This window comes from Sinocyclocheilus grahami, unplaced genomic scaffold (genome assembly GCF_001515645.1).
Source record: "Sinocyclocheilus grahami isolate Dianchi unplaced genomic scaffold, SAMN03320097.WGS_v1.1 scaffold195.1, whole genome shotgun sequence".
NCBI lineage: Eukaryota > Metazoa > Chordata > Actinopteri > Cypriniformes > Cyprinidae > Sinocyclocheilus > Sinocyclocheilus grahami.
Window position 1 is genome coordinate 196,192 of NW_015505374.1, and position 19,687 is coordinate 215,878.

Sequence of the window (19,687 nt, forward strand, 5' to 3'; positions counted from 1 at the left end):
TATTTATTTGATTTGGGGCTTGTTTTAAAATTTCTATTTAGTTTTGTTATTTACATTTACATTATATTTAAATTGTATTATTTAGCAAACGCTTTAATCCAAAACCAATCAAAACCAACAAAAGAGCAATAATTTACAAGTGCTATATTAGTATATTATTGTAGTGTTCTATTTCAATTTCACAAAGAAATGTACAGTATTTTGTCCAAGCAATAATAAAAGGACACATTTAATTTATAATTTCTCTTAAATCTCATTTTGTTAAAAAAAATCGTGTCCGATTTTATATAAATATAAAGACATTGCCAACCCTAAACTGCAACTTCCCGCTCTATTAACTTTCTAAAGTGTCAAATTAAGTAGAAGAGACAAGTCCAAAGACGCTTGTAATAGCTGGATCCTGCGCCCGCGCACTCACTCACAATTCTCAAGCCTCGTTCACTCTGCCAGCGTCTCGCAGAGCTCATTTTCATATCACGGGCGCTAAACATCAAACTGTCTAAACTTAATTATACATGCAGACACTCATTTGAGGAGCTTTAAACAGCAGATTAGTCATTTAGAGAGCAAATTAAATTTTTAGTTTATTTTTGAACATTAAAAATGTACAGAGGTCCGTACCTCATAGCTGGCTATGGGCATGCATATGTTGTATAAAGCTTGAAGCATCAGAATCGGCATCGGTATCGGCCAATCACCATGACAAGAAATCGGTACTCGGTATCGGCTGCAAAAAATCCTGATCAGAGCATCCCTAATATAAAGCTTTTAATATGACTAAACTGTTTTCTTTTGAACTCTGTCTGATTAAATTCAGTTGACTCATTTGCATAGTTAGATATTTTCTTTCTGCTGCCCTGTCAAACATTTGCTGCAGCAACAGTGTTTATTCCTGCCTTGTACATGCATTTAAATTCACTATATTTTTAATAACGACATCTCTTAATCTTCAGCAGATAAGTGAATCAAACTGTTCCCTGTGATTGGCTGTTTGCCACACATCACACTTTCAGGAGTTAATCACAAACTCTGGATCAAACTCTAGGCACGTTCACACAGCAGCAGAATACGGTTGTCAGTCCTGTATTTGAGTCCGTAATACAGTTACGTTCACACACATTTCGGTTATTTACGGGTGTGAGAACCGCATTCTGTAACCGAACTCACACCTGTAAATTTTCAGGACTCACAACCGCATTCTCAGAACACACGCTCTTTGTGAACTGAACAGGACTGGACAACTAGTTGTCTGTCACGTCATACAGTGCGAGAGGGAGCCGCTCTCATGACACACGTGTCGAACGTGTGTTACGTGTTTTCATGTGTGTTTTCGGTAACTTACAGTGACGACGAAGAAATTAGCTGTGTGTCTGTCACCTGAAATTTTTAGATCCCGTCAGTTTTCCACCGGAGCCGCTCCCGTCAGTTTTGTGTTCTGCGCGCGACTCAAACTCTGCTCTCCACCCAAATTTAAAGGCTGCTGTCGGTTAATGAAGATTTGACGGATGAACTCGCAGCTCGATTGGACTTTTGTCGTGTCAGAAAGTGATAAGACTTTCAGTTTTATGGGCATCGCCATCTTTGATCTTACTTTGGTCACTGTCGCTATGCTTACTGGTAAGGAATACGGGCTTGACTCCTGTTGCATGTTCATACAGACAGTATTCTAAACACAGCTGTAAGCTGCTGTGTGAACGGGACATTTCGAGACTCACACCTGTAAAGAAAATGCGGTTTGTCAATCCCAAAAATTGACAGTGTGAATGTAGCATGTTAACAGAGAACATTTATATAGAGATTTGTGAGCCTGGCTGAACCTGATCTGTTGGATTTGTTTGGTTTTGTCAACTCTAAATTTACTCTGAAACGCAGAGTTTCGCTTCAGAGCTAGCTTCATGCAGCAGGCCACAGGTGTCAGAAAACAGGCAAAATCTGTTGTGCAGCTTGCATTGTTTCCATGGTTAGTTAATGAAAAAATTTTTTAATACCAGCAGCTGCTCAGAACTGAATAAAAAAAAAATAAAAAAAAACACCTAACCAGATTGTCTTCTATTTGATTGATCTGTCAACAGTGATGTTTTGAGCTGAAGTACTCCTGAAATTGACACATGCCTAGGTTGTGGCCTCAGAAATTTTTTGGGGGAAAAAAAGTTTGAAACCATGGCATCTGTTTTAATGAGACACTGCCTCACTGTTTCAGTCTCCTCGTACAGATACACAGCTGATTGGCTGTGGGATCCAGTGACTTGATTTGAATCCCTAATGGTTGAGGGCTCCGACATCATTTGCTCTGGCATTCTGGGCACGTTTAATAGAACCGCCAGATTAACTGGAGTATTGTCAAAGCCTGACTCGGTGCACCTCGCGGTGCCGCCAGACAGCTGCTTGTTCCCTCCAAACGTGTTGCAGATGTCTTTAGTTACATGTCCCTCAGCATCAGCAATCAAGCCATAAAACCCACTTACCATAAAATTAAGATCAACCCTGACTTCCTTTGAAACATATGGGCTCTCGCTGGCTATCGATCAAGCAGACATTCAGAGCCGGAGGCTGAGCAGCCAAAACACACTATGGCAGATGCATGCAAATGAGGTCGCGGTGGAAGCAGCAGCATCAACCCTAGCTTTTGTGATAGACTTGGGGGGGGGGCTTTTGCTATTCTGTGCCAGGGGCTTTTGCTATTCACACGGCTTCCTGTTATCTTTATGGTGTTTGAGAACTTCAGACACGCTTCTCACTTCATTCAATAATGAACTCTTCAGAGGATGCAGAGACAGAACAGACAGATATTAGCATGCCATACTCTTGATAAATCTATGCTTATTATCTTAAAAAACATCTGTTTACATCATCCAGAAGCTCTTATGCTTCTCATCATCCAAAATTCTCATTCCTATCATGCCTTGAGCTGCAGCCTTCTCTATGGCAACTTCTGCACTTTCGCTGAGGGATTTGGTGGAGTTAGATTACCCGGCAGTTCAGCGCAGGTGAGGGATTATTGCGCGACATCTCGGGATCCTTTCACGTCTGTGAAGGTTAAATCTGAGAGCTTAATCAATAGAATCCTCATGATACCATAACTTTTCTTATTAGCCCCAGCAGCAGCAGCAAATGTCATGATGCTCCAGAGAGCAGCACAAACTAATAAAGAGCAGATCTGAAAATACACGTATATGCGACCTTATTTTTTTCAAAGATGCATCCTCGGCAGCGAGAGTCACTGAGTGATGTGAAAATGTTTTTTGTCAACAAACATGTGCAATGGTTTTATAGATGAACCGATAAGTTATTACCTTGTTGTTATGACTGATAACTTATAAATGGCTAATAAAATAAAATAACTGTTTTGTCTAACTTGTAAAGTTACTACTTGTAATGTAACTAAATATTTTTAATAGATTAAAAAAAAAAACATTTTAATCTTTGTTTTAAAATGCGGTTAATCGCGATGAAACTGAGGTGGCGAAAGATCTTTTCCATATTGCAGCGAACATCCAAGTGGAGTGAATTAACAAAAAAGAAAAAAAGAAGGGAAAGTTCAAAAGTGACTAACAACATTTTTTATGTTTTTGTTTCAAATAAATGCTGTTTCTATTCAGCAGAGTATCCTGAAAATATATCAAGATTTCACCAAAAATATCAAGCAGCACAACAGTTTTCAACATTGATGATAATAAGTTTTTGTATTACAAGGATTTCTAAAGGGTCATTTAACACTGAAGACTGAATGCTGAAAATTTAACTTTGACGTCACAGAAATAAATTACATTTTACAATATGTTCAAATAGAAAACAGTTCATTTAAATCGTGTTGATTTAATTACTGTTTTACTGTGGTTTTTATCCAATTAATGTAAACTCTGTGAGCATAAGAGACTTTCAGAAACATTAAAAAACTTTTCTGACCTCAAACTTTTGGAATGTAGTGTGTCTGTTTGTCCATTTATGACGTTTTATTCCTTAACTATTTTAAAATGGCACTTTATCGTTTTTAGTGGGCATGAATCACTTAGTATTTCGTCTTTTACACTATGACTGAAGCTTGTTTCCATACTTGCAGCTGCCTTGTTGATGTTGTTAAAGTTGATATTTTGCTCTTGTTGCACCTACAGCAGTGCCACTGCCCCCTCACCAGCGGCTGACAATAAAGGACCTATTTGTGGATGGTAAGCCAAATGCCGAGCTACTGAAGAACCATTTGATCAAAGAGGGACGTGTGGAGGAGGACGTTGCGCTGCGCATCATAAACGAGGGTGCCAACATCCTAAGGCAGGAGAAGTGCATGCTAGAGGTGGAGGCACCAATCACTGGTAAGAAAGCAAGAACATATCTTTAGTAGGGCTTGAGGGAGATGACCATCTGTCCAGATTACAATGAACTTTGTTCTGACTTGCGGTTTTGTTCTGCTGAGGCTGAACCTAGTTCTTAACAAAAAAAAGGTGTTTTTTCCTTATGGAAACTTCATGCAACGTATTCATTATTACACTTCATTGGCATCAGCGTGTGTACCTTTAGCCAACAATAAAATAATAAATCGTAAAACGATTGGTTTGGTTGATAAGTAACTATTCAAGTAGGCCCATATGCTATCTGTGAAAGCAGTTTTCATCAGGCATACAAAATTGGCATTGCTGTTGAGTTTTTTGCAGAGATTACCTGATTTGTGTTACACACTGTCACGGTGGAGAATCAGCTGCGGAAAACTGACTCATATGGAGCTCCGTGTCAGTGCCGTTGGTTCATAAGGACAGATACTGTCTGCAGATCAGTGGCACGCAACACAGAAAACAGTCACAGATTCTGCCGTGGAATGTGGTCAGTGATGCTTCAGTGAACAGTTGGAGGGATGTGCAGAAACAAATCAACTAAATGAAGGGCTGCCTGAATGACAAGTCGACTATTTGCTCTAAAGGAAGACTTTTTGTCTGGTTTTAAGTGCAACTGACCGTGATTGAATGATGCTACTTTCCTGTCTACATTTAACTTTATTACATAAATCAGGGATACATGATATTTATTTTTATTTTTAATTGATCGATTGGTTTTGTATCAGACAGCCAATAGTGTATATTGCGCTTGCACATTTCCCATATTTCTGAAAATATGTTACCTTTGTTGTCATCAAGTTAATCTTTAAAAATGAATAATTTATAAACACTGCTAAATATAATCTTTAGCAAATCTCAAAATGAATATCTTTTTTTCATACTGTGAATAATTTTGTAAGTTTCTAAGGTCTAAATTCACTTGTAGCATTTGAAATGATGAAATAATTTTCATTATCTCCCATAAATTTAGTAGTATTATTTTTTAATTCATGACAAAAGTAAAAAAAAAAAATGTTGAGAGGCTGATTATACAAACACACTAAATAATGCCACTAAAAAATAAAAAAGAAATCCTAGTTTATAAACTGGTTGACCTCAATAATTTGCTAGTTAGATGTTGGATGACTAGTCAACTATTTTGATCCATCCCTAGTCACCCTGGTTTGTGAGAAAATGCATAATTGTCAATTAGTTATGGGTTTTGCTTCTTTTATTTGACAGATAGATTAATCGAAGAAAGTGACAGAAAATCATATAATGGCCATTTACAGATTATACAGGAGAGTCTGTATAGCATCTGAGTAATCTTAAAGTGCTTAAAGTGTATTATGGGTTATGAAAGGTTCATATTTTGGTTTTGGGAGTCCCCAACAACTGGTTGACATGCATGCAAGGTCAAAAAACACTACATAATATGCATTTATTTTTTCCTTTTTTGCTCAACGACTCCCAAACCCCTCCTTTGCGTGACGCTAAACTGTAGTGTTTGGTCTGATGACCCAGTCTGTTGTGATTGGTCTACTGCATGCAGCGCATGTCAATAACGGAATGCCCATTACCATTAGCTCGGTGGTAAACACCCAAACAGCCATAGTATATGCATTAGCCCAATGCAGAAACGTATTGATAAAGCACTGCAGTTTGTACACCAACGTATTGCTCTATTCGTTATCAGAACTCCAAGTAATAACAACTACAAACATTCACTATTCATCGACACATTTCTAGACAATTGCGAGCGATCAGATATTTCTGTTAGCCGGTTAGACAGAGACCTACAAGCTGCATGGAGCGAACACAACACACACACAACTAAATACGTATTTTGCATGCTACAGTACAGAGTACATGACAGCAACCGCTTTTAAAAGAATCACTCCACTTTCAGAATAAAAATTTCCTGATAATTTACTCGCCCCCATGTCATCCAAGATGTTCATGTCTCTCTTTCTTCAGTCGCAAAGAATTTAAGGTTAAAAATGCAGTTTCAATGCAGCTTTAAAGGGCTCGACACGATCCCAGCCGAGGAATAAGGGTCTTATCTAGCAAAACGATTGGTTATTTCTTAAAAAAAAAAACATCAACTAATATTTATACACTTTTTAATTACAAATGCTCGTCTCTGTGAGACGCATGTGTACTCTGTCTGTGTACAATGGTTCAAGACAGGGCATGTCTAAAAACTCCCAACACTTTTCTCCTCCAACTTCAAAATCTTCCTACATCGTTGTTTTACCTTTTTTTTTTTTGTAAAAGGTGTTTGACCCTCCTTGCACATTTACTTTGTAAATACTGAGTCAGTGCTTCTGCAGCAATGTAGGATGATTTTGAAGTTGGAGGAGAAAATTTAGTTGGGAGATTTTTGACATACCCTAACGCAGGGTTCCTCAAATTTTGCCCTGGAGGGCCAATGCGCTGCAGAGTTTAGCTCCAACCCTGATCAAAGTCACCTACCTGTGATTTTCTAATGATCCTGAAGACATTGATTAGCATGCTCAGGTGTGTTTAATTAGGGTTAGAGCTAAACTCTGCAGGAAAGTGGATCTCGTGGGCCAGATTTGAGGATCCCTGTCCTAACGGATTTACCCTCACACTGCAGAGCACAGCGTCTTCTCCACAGGAATCCGCTACGGTGTTTGAGGGAGGGGAGGTTCAAGTTTTCCCAGGTCTGCGCGCGCAACAAGTGGGCGGGCATAAATATGCTACTTTTTCATGTTAACGTCAACTTGAAACAGCTTAAGATTCGTTTTAAAAACGACTTTTCGTGACTCAGAGTCGACTCTTTCTTTTGAAAGACAATAACTTTATACACGGTGCACTTTTAGATTTAAAACTTTGCAGGATATTTTCATTCACTTAGAGCACACTGCATGAAAGGTAATTTTCAAAAATCCATAATAGAATCAGAAAGAGCTTTATTGCCAAGTATGTTTGCACATACAAGGAATTTGTTATAGTGTCACAAGCTTCCAGTACACGGAGACAACAACAACACAGATAATAAAAGTGAGATGTGAATAAAATACACATGCATAAATAGAAATCACACAAAAAAAGAATAAATTGTATGTACAGGTGTGCTATAGATGGAATAGGAATAGAATAAAATAAAATAAGTTGTAGGGATGTACTAGGATTTAGGGTGATAAATAAGTATAAGGTTATTGCACATACTGTACTTTAATTGCACAATGGGAGAACATTAACTATTTATGAGGTAGATTGCCTGGGGAAAGAAACTGTTCTTGTGCCTGGCTGTCCTGGTATTCGGTGCTCTGTAACGCCGACCAGATGGCAAAAGTTCAAAAAGGAGATGGCTTGGATGTGATGGATCCAGAGTGAATTTCTGAGCCATTAGGGGCACTTTAAATTCAGCTGGTCCTTATCAGTGACGAGCAGAGCTTGTTAAGCTTACTTAATTACTTGATGAAGATGTTGTGCTTCAAGGTTTAATTATTGTTTGCGTCATGCCACGGTATTTTATGATGCAAATGAATTAGCTCATCTGTCCTCTATAGATATCACTGCCATTGAGCATGAATTAATAGATGTCACAATACCCCTCTGGCTCTAGATACATTTTGTTTTATAAATGGATCCAGCTTCTGTTTTTTCAGATATAGTGTCGTTGTTGCTAAGTGACAGAGCAGTCTTGTACATGTGGCCGTTGTTGGCTGGATTGATTTAAGTGAAGTGTTTGGTCTCTGTACAATTCAGCACTTCCCTATGGCATTTGTTTTATAATGTGATGTGATACAGAAAACCTTTTACCACTTTGCTTACAGTTGCCGTTGATTTCAACATGAGGCGGGTGTTAAGTACCACTCACTGAATGTGATGTGCAATGTTAAGCTTTTATTTTGTTTCCCTTTCACCCCCAGTATGTGGTGATGTTCACGGACAGTTCTTCGACCTCATGAAGCTCTTTGAAGTTGGTGGTTCCCCCGACAACACGCGCTATCTCTTCCTGGGCGATTATGTAGACCGAGGATACTTCAGTATTGAGGTGAGTGGAAGTTCTTGAACTGAAGTAATCTGGGACAAGAGGCTAGCACAGAATCTGCACCTGCAGAAATCTGGTTCACTGGACACTGTAACGCCTGTTATTCACAGATTTTTATACATCCTCCATCCTTTGTGTGTGTGTGTGTTTTAGGGCTGCATGATAAATCGCATGCGATATTTAATGTGCATCTTGTCATGCACATCATATATGATCGTGGGTTTGCGCAGCTTGTCAGTGAACAACGGCTCTGTGTAGTAAATGCTGCTCAATGTGAAAGCACGCACGTGATGGAGATTTACCGTTGATTATAGAACCGGCTTTACTGACACGCATTAAATATCTCATGCGATTTATCGTCCAGCCTTAGTGTGTTTTTTCCCCAAAATGTTTTGCTAATTTATGAATTTAGCCAATAAGGCTGCATTTAAATTACATGGTTCAAGTGACCCAATTCTGATTTTTTTTTCTTCCCTTGTGGTACAGATCAGATACGACCCATGAATATGTAAGCAGGAGTAAAACACATCAGTTCTGATATTCTCAGATCGGTTTCAGGCCTTAAATCAAAACATGATATGGACTAGTGTCTGTGAATATTAAGCTGCAAAAATACCATTTAAATCTGAATCCTGCATGTACTGCGTGTCTCTGTGTGAATGAACATTGCAGATGCGCAGTTTCGTTTACTACACAAACTGAAGCATGCGTGATGCTCACGGTGCTTTCAGCTTCTGTCACCTCAATATATGAGTATATGAACACATGAATAATCTCTAGAACTGCTCTGAGAGTCACTTCATGAGCATTTTACAGTTTCATTTGAGAAAAACTATCATATGGGCTACAAACAGAAATTTGACCGTCTTCTCAGCAACCCCTCAAACTAAAAGTTCAGGTTAACTTGAAGAAATTGTGACAGAAATATATTAATGTAATGATAGTACTACTACTACTAATAAAATTATCAAAACATTTTTTAAGGAATATTTACCAAAAAATATTATTTACTAGAATTTATTTAGCAGAAAAATTTAAATACACAGTATTTATGGGGGGTGGGGGGGGGATAATAATACATTATTTTTTTATGAAATCAATTGATTGGAGATGCCTTTGATTATTAAAATTTAATGAAACCATTAAAATTAAATCTAAAAAGTAATGGAAAACACGGAATTTGGTAAAAATAAAACTGAATTTGAGAAAAAATAAACATAGGGCCTTAAAAATTAAATTTTTGTTAAACTTTTGATAAATTGCTGTTAAATTGTGCAAGTTTAATTAGACATGCTGTTTTTATTAATAAAATTTAATTTAACCATTAAAACGGAGTATAGAAAAAATGTAACTGAAACAAAAACTGAATCCAGAAAAATTAAAACAAAATTTGAAAAAAATAAATAAGTAAAAGCTGACTTCATAGGGCCCTAGTACTCAGGGATCTGTACATGTACCAGTGGGAAACTATTATTGCGTGCATGTCTGGGCTCATTCTTACTTGGCTGAGAATCTGACGTCTTCTCTGAACTATCTGTTAAGGCATTATCAATGGCTACACTGCCACATTGGCAACAGTGCATGAACTACCACACATAAGCACAAAAGAGAGGCAAAGCAGATTGTGCTATAATATCTCCAGTAAAGACAATCGCGTTTAGTTTTAAAGTTTGCCATGTCATCTTTTACATAGTTACCACAGCTGCTCTGATAGGACAATTATATTATGGCTTGCTTTGCCTTAATGTTGACTTAAAACACAAATGAGTATGCCTAAATAACCCTGATGAAATCAACTAAAAAAGAGCTGAGATGTAGGGCAGTTCAATTCCAAAATTTTTCGAAGCAACTCTGGAATTGATTCCTCAGTGTTGTTGTTGTTGTTGTTTTTTTAAAGGCTAAGTCATGGAGTTTGTAAGACAAGTGTATTCTTTTTATATACTTTAGACACCAAGAAAAAATACATGTGTTTGTATTGTATGTTTTACATTTAGTCATTTAGCAGACGCTTTTATGCAAAGCGACTTACAAATGAGGACAATGGAAGCAATCAAAATCAACAAAAGAGCAATGCTATACAAGTGCTATAACAAGTATCAGTTAGCTTAACGCAGTACACGTAGCAAGGGTTTTTTAAATAATATAATAAATAAAAAGAAAACCGATAGAATAGAAAAAGAATAGAGCAAGCTAGTGTTAGAGGTCTTTTTTGCTTTTGTTAATTGTATAATAAATTAAAAGAAAACAGATATAATACAAAAAGATTAAAAAGCAAGTGTTATTTATTTATTTATTTTAAAGAAAACAAGCAGCAAATGAACGCAAGTCTAAAAGGGACACGTTTTTTTTTTTTTTTTAAGAATAGAATTAGAATAGAGAGTGCTAGAGTTAGAGGGTCAAATAAAGATGGAAGAGATGTGTTTTTAGCCAATTCTTGAAGATGGCGAAGGACTCAGCTGCTTGGATTGAGTTGGGCAGGTCTTTCCACCAGGAGGGAACATTTAATTTAAAAGTCCGTAAAAGTGATTTTGTGCCTGTTTGAGATGGCACAATAAAGCGACATTCACTTGCAGAACGCAAGCTTCTAGAGGACACATAAGTCTGAAGTAATGAATTTAGGTAAAGGGGCGCAGAGCCAGTGGTGGTTTTGTAGGCAAACATCAATGCCTTGAATTTTATGCGAACAGCTACTGGTAGCCAGTGCAAATTGATAAACAGGTGTGACATGCATTCTATTTGGCTCATTAAAAATTGTAAAGGTTTGATGGAACTGGCTGGAAGACCTGCCAAGAGAGCATTGCAATAGTCCAGCCTGGACCGAACAAGAGCTTGAACAATGTAAGCGCATTAATTGTCTGTTATTTGTTATTGGTTATTCATGGTCACAGGGGCACAGGTGATCACTTCCGTTTTCTTTATTATTTCCTTTGTCGGATTGTTTGGGAGGTTGGAAGGGGCGAGGAGCGGGAGCCAACTTTCTGTTGACCGTATTGCATTAGTATAATGTTTCATATGCTTTAATAAAACTTAAAAGCAAATCAAGATCGTCAGTCTTCTTTTGATGAGATAATGACCAAGTGCAAACGAGTCACAAGCCCACTACCTAGCCTCTATGTGGCTATTGGAGGCCGCGAAATGCAAATGAAAAGGAAGGGGGGGGGGGGATTAAGATAAATGGATTTTAATGAGGCTGAAAAGAGTGTGCATGTACTCTGTACTGTACAGAAGATCAGGCATCTCACTCAAACGGTCAGTGTATTGCCAAGGCTTTGTGTTGTTTGCTGCCAAACATGCTCTGTACTGAAGAAAGGGCCTGATCTTCTTGATGTTGAATAAAGCAAATCTGCAGGACCGGACAGTTTTAGCAATGTGGTCTGAGAAAGTCAGCTGATCATCAATCATAACTCCAAGGTTTCTGGCTGTTTTTGAAGGAGTTATGGTTGATGTGCCTAACTGGATGGTGAAATCGTGATGAAACGATGGGTTTGCTGGAACCACAAGCAGTTCTGTCTTGGCAAGGTTGAGTTGAAGGTGATGGTCCTTCATCCAACAAGAAATGTCTGTTAGACATTGTTGTTTTGTTTTATGTACAAAACTTTAATATTAAGAACTATGTCCAAGACATAGGCTAATCAATATTTGTCAGTTGTATGCTATTCGACATGCAGTATCACAGAATGAAATGGTGACAACAAACGTCTTTAAATTAAGTGAATATAAGGTAATAATTACCTATATGTAGTTTACTCAAGCCTCTACTTTTCGTATGATTTATTGGTTTTGGTAAGCGTAGGCTGCGTGAGTTCACTAAATGTCACTCTTAAAAGAGACCGCGTTAAAGTGCAGGAGCTGTGGATGCTTTAGAATGAAGAACAGAAGTATCAGAGACCTTGTTAAGCTGTACGGTTAAATGGCCTCTCTTTCTCAGTCTGTCTCATTTGGATGTGTCTCTGGAGGAGTTGTCTGAGTGGAGCTATTTGATAACCTGTCAGACACTGTACCCTTTCATAAGAGAGAAGTCAAAGAGCATTAAAGCATGGACCGCTCTGCTTGTTGCGGGTCTCCGCTGAATGACTGATGTCACTGATGTCAGACTGGTACTGGTGAAACCGCTGCAGAGTAGCCCAGTACCTGCGTGATTCGTCATAGACGTAAACATAAACGGAGAGAAGTAGCTCCAGCTAAAATGTTCTTCTGCAAGACTTACACAGTTTATTAACCGCTAGAGCACCAAACGTTATGGACATTTCTATTCAGGCAGTCTGAAATCTGAAAAAATATGTCTTGGTTCACTACATTCAACCAAATATTTCTTAAATAGTGTGTTGGCTGTAACAACTTCTCATATGAAGTTTACTGTGCTGAAAGTCTAGCAGCACTCAATGGATGACTAGTTGTTATTTTATTAAAACCAGGCGGTAACCTGAAGCGCCATGTAAACTTTTAAGAAAAAAAAAACAGCTTCTCCTCTGTGTCTTTCTCTGTGTCATCTGCCATTCAGCAGTAATTGCCTACGTTCAGGTCCTCTTCTCATGGCCACTATTACCTGCAATTTTCAGCTCATTATTCCTCTTGCGTAGGCTCCGGTCGCAGCTCTCGGTGCTGCTGCATCCCATCCCCCGCTCGCAAGAAAGATTTTTTAAAAAGGTTTCTCTAGGGGAAATATGAAATAGGAAGATTGTATAGAATTCTTATTTTTATTTATTCATCTGTTTTATTTAGTTTGTTTGTAAAGTTAAAATTGTGAAATTATTGTATACAGTTCATTGAATTATTATTGTTATTAAGACTATTTCAAAGGATTAGTTCACCCAAAAATGAAAATTTGCTGAATATTTACTCACCGTCAGGCCATCCAGGATGTAGATGAGTTTGATTCATCATAGGAACAGATTTGGAGAAATGTAGCATTACATCACTTGCTCACCAATGGATCCTCTGCAGTGAATGGGTGCCGTCAGAGTTCGAACAGCTGATAAAGACATCACAATAATCCACATGACTCCAGTCCACCAGTCCACGTTTTGTGAAGTGAAAAGCTGCATATTTGTAAGAAACGGCTCCATCAAATTTTTCCAAATCTGTTCCGATGAAGAAACAAACACATCTACATCTTGGATGGCCTGAGGGTAGGTACGTTTTCATTTTTGGGTGAACCATTCCTTTAAATCTTTTTACTTTTTAGATTTCCATGTAGCCCTTGAAACTGATAAGATCTAAATTATTACAAATTTTCCTTTGCACAGGTAAGTCAACTATCTTCAGGATTGTAAGTCTCTTTCTCTCTCTTTCTTTTTAGTGTGTGCTGTTCCTGTGGACATTGAAAATCAACCATTCCAACACCCTCTTCCTCCTCAGAGGCAACCATGAGTGTCGGCACCTCACAGAATACTTCACCTTCAAACAGGAATGTAAGTGTTGTGGGAATGAAGCATCTAGGAGTGCTGAGAGCTAAGTGATGTGTTGGCTCAAACTGTCCGTCGGGCTTTTCCTCCGCTTTCACTGATGTCGTCTCTTTGATGTCTGAAAAGCTGAGTTTTCAGCCAGCTGTCACCAGCTAGCACTTTCATTTACAGTGCAAACAGTATAACATTTCTCCTGGAGCGAAGTGTTCAAAATCGATTTGCCTTATTAGAGCGGACTCTATTTTGTAGTGTTTCTTAAAGTGTATTTACTTGATATAACTGGTGCAGATTTTTATACTGCACCAACTGCTAGTGGTGACTATAATTTTCTTTTACTGCTTTGCCTATGGCTAAATGTCACATCAGTGCAGTTTTGTTGGAGTTGGAGGGTCAGTGTGGTCTCACTTATCTTGTTGCCTGAGAGAACCACTTTAGTGAAATAGTAAGACTTTTACTTAAATGAATTGAATAACTTGTTTTTCTTAATGTGGGTTAAAACTACATAAGGGAGCTGCTCACGCTGTGAAATCTATTATTACATCAAGTTTGGCTGGAACATATTTACTGTTTCAATCTCCCAGCATACCAGAATCACACAATATGGTCACCGCCTATTGGTGCCATTGCTGACAGTTTTGGATCAAATTTAGCAATCTTCCTAGTAGTTAAGTATTTCTGATTAGAAAAAATGCAAATTAAAATGCAGTTTTAAAAATAGTTCTAGGTTTGCTGTGCTTATTTTTAGTGCTGCATAATTTGGCCTCAGTTTTTGTGATTTATATATCAATGACTATGATAATAATAATTATTATTTATATTATGAATATTGTTATTACCAAAAGAAAGATCTGAAGCAAAATAAATATTATTGTAAGTATTAGGTGTGTAACGATACACACATTCATATTGAACTCTTTGGTACGAGGCTTTCGGTTCGGTACACATTACAAACTGAACGATTCATTGGACTAATCCTGTTGCATTTGGAAAATAAAAGGGCTAAACTGATGAAATATAATGTTCTCAGTGCCACTGTTAGGCTGGCCGAGATTGACGGTGATACTGTTGTTAAGCTGCAACACCGGTTACGTCACTTGCCCAACACGGCACCGACCCCCACCGTCGTTTTGATTTTTTATAGTAATAAAAATGATTTAGTGCAGTAAAAGGACAGACACTACAATTAAAAACTGAACGCGGCTGCTCAATGTAGCGTGCCGAACGACAGTCACATCACAGATCAGATTTCATTTATCCAGTGAGGAGAGTAAGTCGAGCTGACTGACAAGAAGAGTGAGGTGAGACCGACAAGACGATGGCGGATGATTTAGTTTCTAAACGAAATGTAAAAGCGCCTGTTTGGTAGTATTTTGGATTTTGAAAAGCCTGTTGACTTTTGCCGTTTATCTAAGGTGATTTTGGACGTTTTTTTAAACATTCGTTTCTTATTTAATTGGTTCCACAGTGTTTGCTGATTTTTACTTTATTTAAACTTTGAGTAGTTTATTTATTTTATTTGACATCAAGGTGTATGCCGTGCCTCCAAGCTTTCTTATTCGTTTTGCTAATAAACATTCTACGCTTATTATTTATTTGGTTATATATTTACTTATTTCCAGTTTTATATACCTATTTAAACTTTATGTAAGTTATTTGTTATTTTATATTAGGCATAGCCTGCCCTGTAGCATGGTGTATTTTTATTCGTTTTGTTAATAAAAATTCTATGTTTTATATATAGGTTAAAGTGAGTTTGACGTTGTATTTTGTTGTTGCATTCAAGCAATTGACGCCGAATTGGCGCTAATTCGAAAATGTAAGCTATTTAAAAGCGAAGGAAAGTGAGGAAAAGAGGGAAAATTAAAACGAACAATTGCTTTAGGCCGAATTGCCGCTATTTGAAAGTGAAAGTAAAATGCGCACACCGCTTTTACAAGCTATTTAAAAGCGAAGGAAAGTGAGGAAAAGAGGGAACGCCCCTGCCCCCACGGTGATACCGGTATTATCTGTGTTGTCACACGCCGATTAACTGTTGGAAAAATTTCCTCACCGTCACAACCCTAGCCACTGTGCTCAACAAGGCAGCCCAAGCGACGAAACAGACAATGTGCTGTCTGCCCAGTGGCGTAGCAGACAGACATGCAGGGCACGCACTGCGAAAGGTCCCGTGATAACTTCCCCTTGCTGGGGTGCGTCGAAAGACGATGATCTTGTATCAACGATAGCCAGAGATATTGACAAAATCCATAAATTATTGGCAATATTAAAGGGTTAGTTCACCCAAAAATGAAAATTAACCTGTGTTTTACTCACCCTCAAGCCATCCTAAATGTATATGACTTTCTTCTTTCAGATGAATCCAATCGGAGTTATTAAAAATTCTCCTGACACTTCTAAGCTCTATCATTGCAGTGGATGGGTGTTTCTGTTCAACAGTCCAAAACACGTTAAATAAAGTGCGCGCATCTGTAATAAAATGTGCCTCACACGGCTCCGGGGTGAATGAAGGCCTCCTATAGCGAATCCATGTGTTTTTGTCAGAAGAATTTGTTTTAGTAATGCTTTCATATTTTTTGTACATGTCACATGTCATTTGTAACATGTGTAGAGGTTAGTAGATGTCATACTTAATTTGTTGCCTATTAGGCTGTGGGGGCGGAAGTGCAGTCAATTCGTTCTGGCGAACTCTTGTGTTCAGCCAACAGTATTTGTGTTCCATCCACATATTTCCAGTGGGCGTCAATGGGTTGTGAAAAAAAATAAGACACTTTTAGGACCTTAAAGGGATAGTTAACCCAAAAATGAAAATGTACATGATTTACTCACCCTCAAGCCATCACAGGTGTATGTGACTTTCTTCTTTCAGATGAATACAATCAGAGTTATATAAAAAAAAAATGTCCTGGCTTGTCCAAGCTTTATAATGGCAGTAAATGGGTGTCAAGTTTTTTAAGGCCAAAAAAGTGCATCCATCCATCCATCATAAAATGACTCCACACTGCTCTGGAGGGTGAATAAAGGCCTTCTGAAGCAAAGTGATGCATTTGTGTAAGAAAAATATCCATCCGTTCACCTAGTATGGCTTGAGTGTGAGTAAATCATGGGGTAATTTTCATTTTTGGGTGAACTATCCCTTTAAGACTTGTCCCTCACTGTCTGAAATGGGTCTACTCTCCCTAAGATCTATAGCAACCTTTTTAAGACTAAAAGAATATTCCCACTGCTGTGAGAGAGAGTTCATTAACAGGTTCTGTCTTTGTTTTACAGGCTTTACGTGCTCTGTTTTTTGCAAACAGCACTTTGTCCCTCTGAGAAAACAGGATAACAGACAGCTCTATTAGAGTAAGGTTTGTAGAGCTGCCAGAAAGTGTCCAGTTGTGAGTTATTAGTATCCTGCATAGTGAAGTGGATGGGGCTCATCTGGCTCACAAAGAGACAAAACCGATGAGCCGTTGTACACTATACGCAGCATTACCTCTCCTGATTTATGAGAGAGTAATGTCTTTTCATTGTGAAGCCTCTCATTAGCATTCTTTTACAATAATTTACTTAAAACCTTAATTCAGTGCAGCATGACCAGCCAGGATAGAGACGCAAGAAGCTGTTTAGCTTCTTTTCTGGCTTGGGTTTATTCTTACTCCTGTTGCTTACAAATACAGAGACATATTTGTTATCCCAAAGAATATTTCTACACAGGGATTTCTTCTCTCTCATCTGATGTGGTCGAACCGGGTTTGCATCTACTGAGCCCGGAACCCGTCTGCCAGGAGGTTATTACAGGATTTCTAAAGCCACTGCTTGGAGATCACATGACCAACCTGGACAACCAAAGTGTCCATACCCTTCTGCCCTTTGTCATAGCAGCAGCAACCACTTTTTTAATTTAATTTTAAAACACTCGTCATATGGAATATATTAGCTAGTGTGCTAGCATTAGCTAGTGTGACATCTTGGTTTCATTTATAGGTTTGTAATTAGTAAAATACAGAGTTTCGTATATATAGCTACAAAATGTAAACCCTGTATGTATTAAAGGGGTCATATGATGCGATTTCAAGTTTTCCTTTCTCTTTGGAGTGTTACAAGCTGTTCGTGAATGATTAAGATCCCTAAAGTTGCAAAGACTAAAGTCTCAAACCGAAAGAGATATTCTTTATAGAAGTTAAGACTCATCCAAGCCCTCCTAAAACGCCTCGTTTAAACATGCCCACACATGTCTACGTCACGATGTGGGAAGATGGCTGCCTCAGTGCTTGGCTCTCCAGTGTTTGTGCTGTTTTTGTTAGTTTTTCCAGTTTTTTTGTTTCTCAAACACGATCAGTTTTACCAGGGATGAACTGCTGAACATTCGGCAGAACACACCAAAAAATCTTCTACCGGATTTCGATTGGCGGAGCAGCGGCGCTGATCAAGCGCTTCAAGACGCGCAGACGGGGGAAGCGAGCCGATGCGCTTGTCAAGCTCAGACTGCGTGGTTTTCGAACGGCGTTGCCTAGCATCCATCTGGTGGTCGAACCGGGTTTGCATCTACTGAGCCCGGAACCCGTCTGCCAGGAGGTTATTACAGGATTTCTAAAGCCACTGCTTGGAGATCACATGACCAACCTGGACAACCAAAGTGTCCATACCCTTCTGCCCTTTGTCATAGCAGCAGCAACCACTTTTTTAATTTAATTTTAAAACACTCGTCATATGGAATATATTAGCTAGTGTGCTAGCATTAGCTAGTGTGACATCTTGGTTTCATTTATAGGTTTGTAATTAGTAAAATACAGAGTTTCGTATATATAGCTACAAAATGTAAACCCTGTATGTATTAAAGGGGTCATATGATGCGATTTCAAGTTTTCCTTTCTCTTTGGAGTGTTACAAGCTGTTCGTGAATGATTAAGATCCCTAAAGTTGCAAAGACTAAAGTCTCAAACCGAAAGAGATATTCTTTATAGAAGTTAAGACTCATCCAAGCCCTCCTAAAACGCCTCGTTTAAACATGCCCCCACATGTCTACGTCACGATGTGGGAAGATGGCTGCCTCAGTGCTTGGCTCTCCAGTGTTTGTGCTGTTTTTGTTAGTTTTTCCAGTTTTTTTGTTTCTCAAACACGATCAGTTTTACCAGGGATGAACTGCTGAACATTCGGCAGAACACACCAAAAAATCTTCTACCGGATTTCGATTGGCGGAGCAGCGGCGCTGATCAAGCGCTTCAAGACGCGCAGACGGGGGAAGCGAGCCGATGCGCTTGTCAAGCTCAGACTGCGTGGTTTTCGAACGGCGTTGCCTAGCATCCATCTGGCGAATCTCCACTCTCTACCCAACAAAACGGACAAACTTCTTCTGCTCTCCCGGACAAACAAGGATTTTTCAAACTCTGCTGCTCTGTGTTTCACGGAAACCTGGCTGAATGATGCCATTCCGGACAGCGCGCTTCATCTGCCGGGATTTCAGCTGTTCAGAGCGGACTGCGACGCAGAATCAACGGGGAAATCGCGCGGCGGCAAGACATTCTTTTACATCAATGAGAGGTGGTGTACAGATGTAACTGTGTTGGAAAAGATGTGCTGTCCCGATCTAGAAGTGCTCTTCATTAACTGTAAGCCTTTCTACTCGCCGCGGGAATTTTGCTCGTTCATTCTCGTGAGTGTCTACATTCCTCCGCAAGCGCACGTGAGCCTGGCTTTACAGAAACTAGCTGATCAGATCACAGAGACAGAGCAACAACACCCGGACTCTGTTTTAATAATTCTCGGAGACTTTAATAAAGCAAATCTTTCCCGTGAACTGCCAAAATATAGACAGCAAAAAGACAGTATAAGTCATTATAATCCGTAATTATGTCGCCACTGGATGCAAAAAATGCCTCGTTTATAATGGGTTTTATTGGTTTTGTCTCGTCGCTCTGGGACACGGCATCACAATATGGTAAGAGGCGTAACATTTCCGTCACACGCTT

At 38.8% G+C, this 19,687-nt stretch overlaps 1 protein-coding gene across 1 annotated transcript in view; it reads left to right on the top strand.

The window, feature by feature from the left end:
• ppp3cca (protein phosphatase 3, catalytic subunit, gamma isozyme, a) overlaps positions 1–19,687 on the top strand; it is a 49,552-nt gene that overhangs the window by 11,172 nt on the left and 18,693 nt on the right. Inside the window, exons 3-5 of the mRNA XM_016285305.1 lie at positions 4,113–4,310; positions 8,210–8,334; positions 13,631–13,742. Coding sequence (XP_016140791.1) covers positions 4,113–4,310; positions 8,210–8,334; positions 13,631–13,742 — 435 coding nt within the window. The remainder of the gene's footprint in view (positions 1–4,112; positions 4,311–8,209; positions 8,335–13,630; positions 13,743–19,687) is intronic.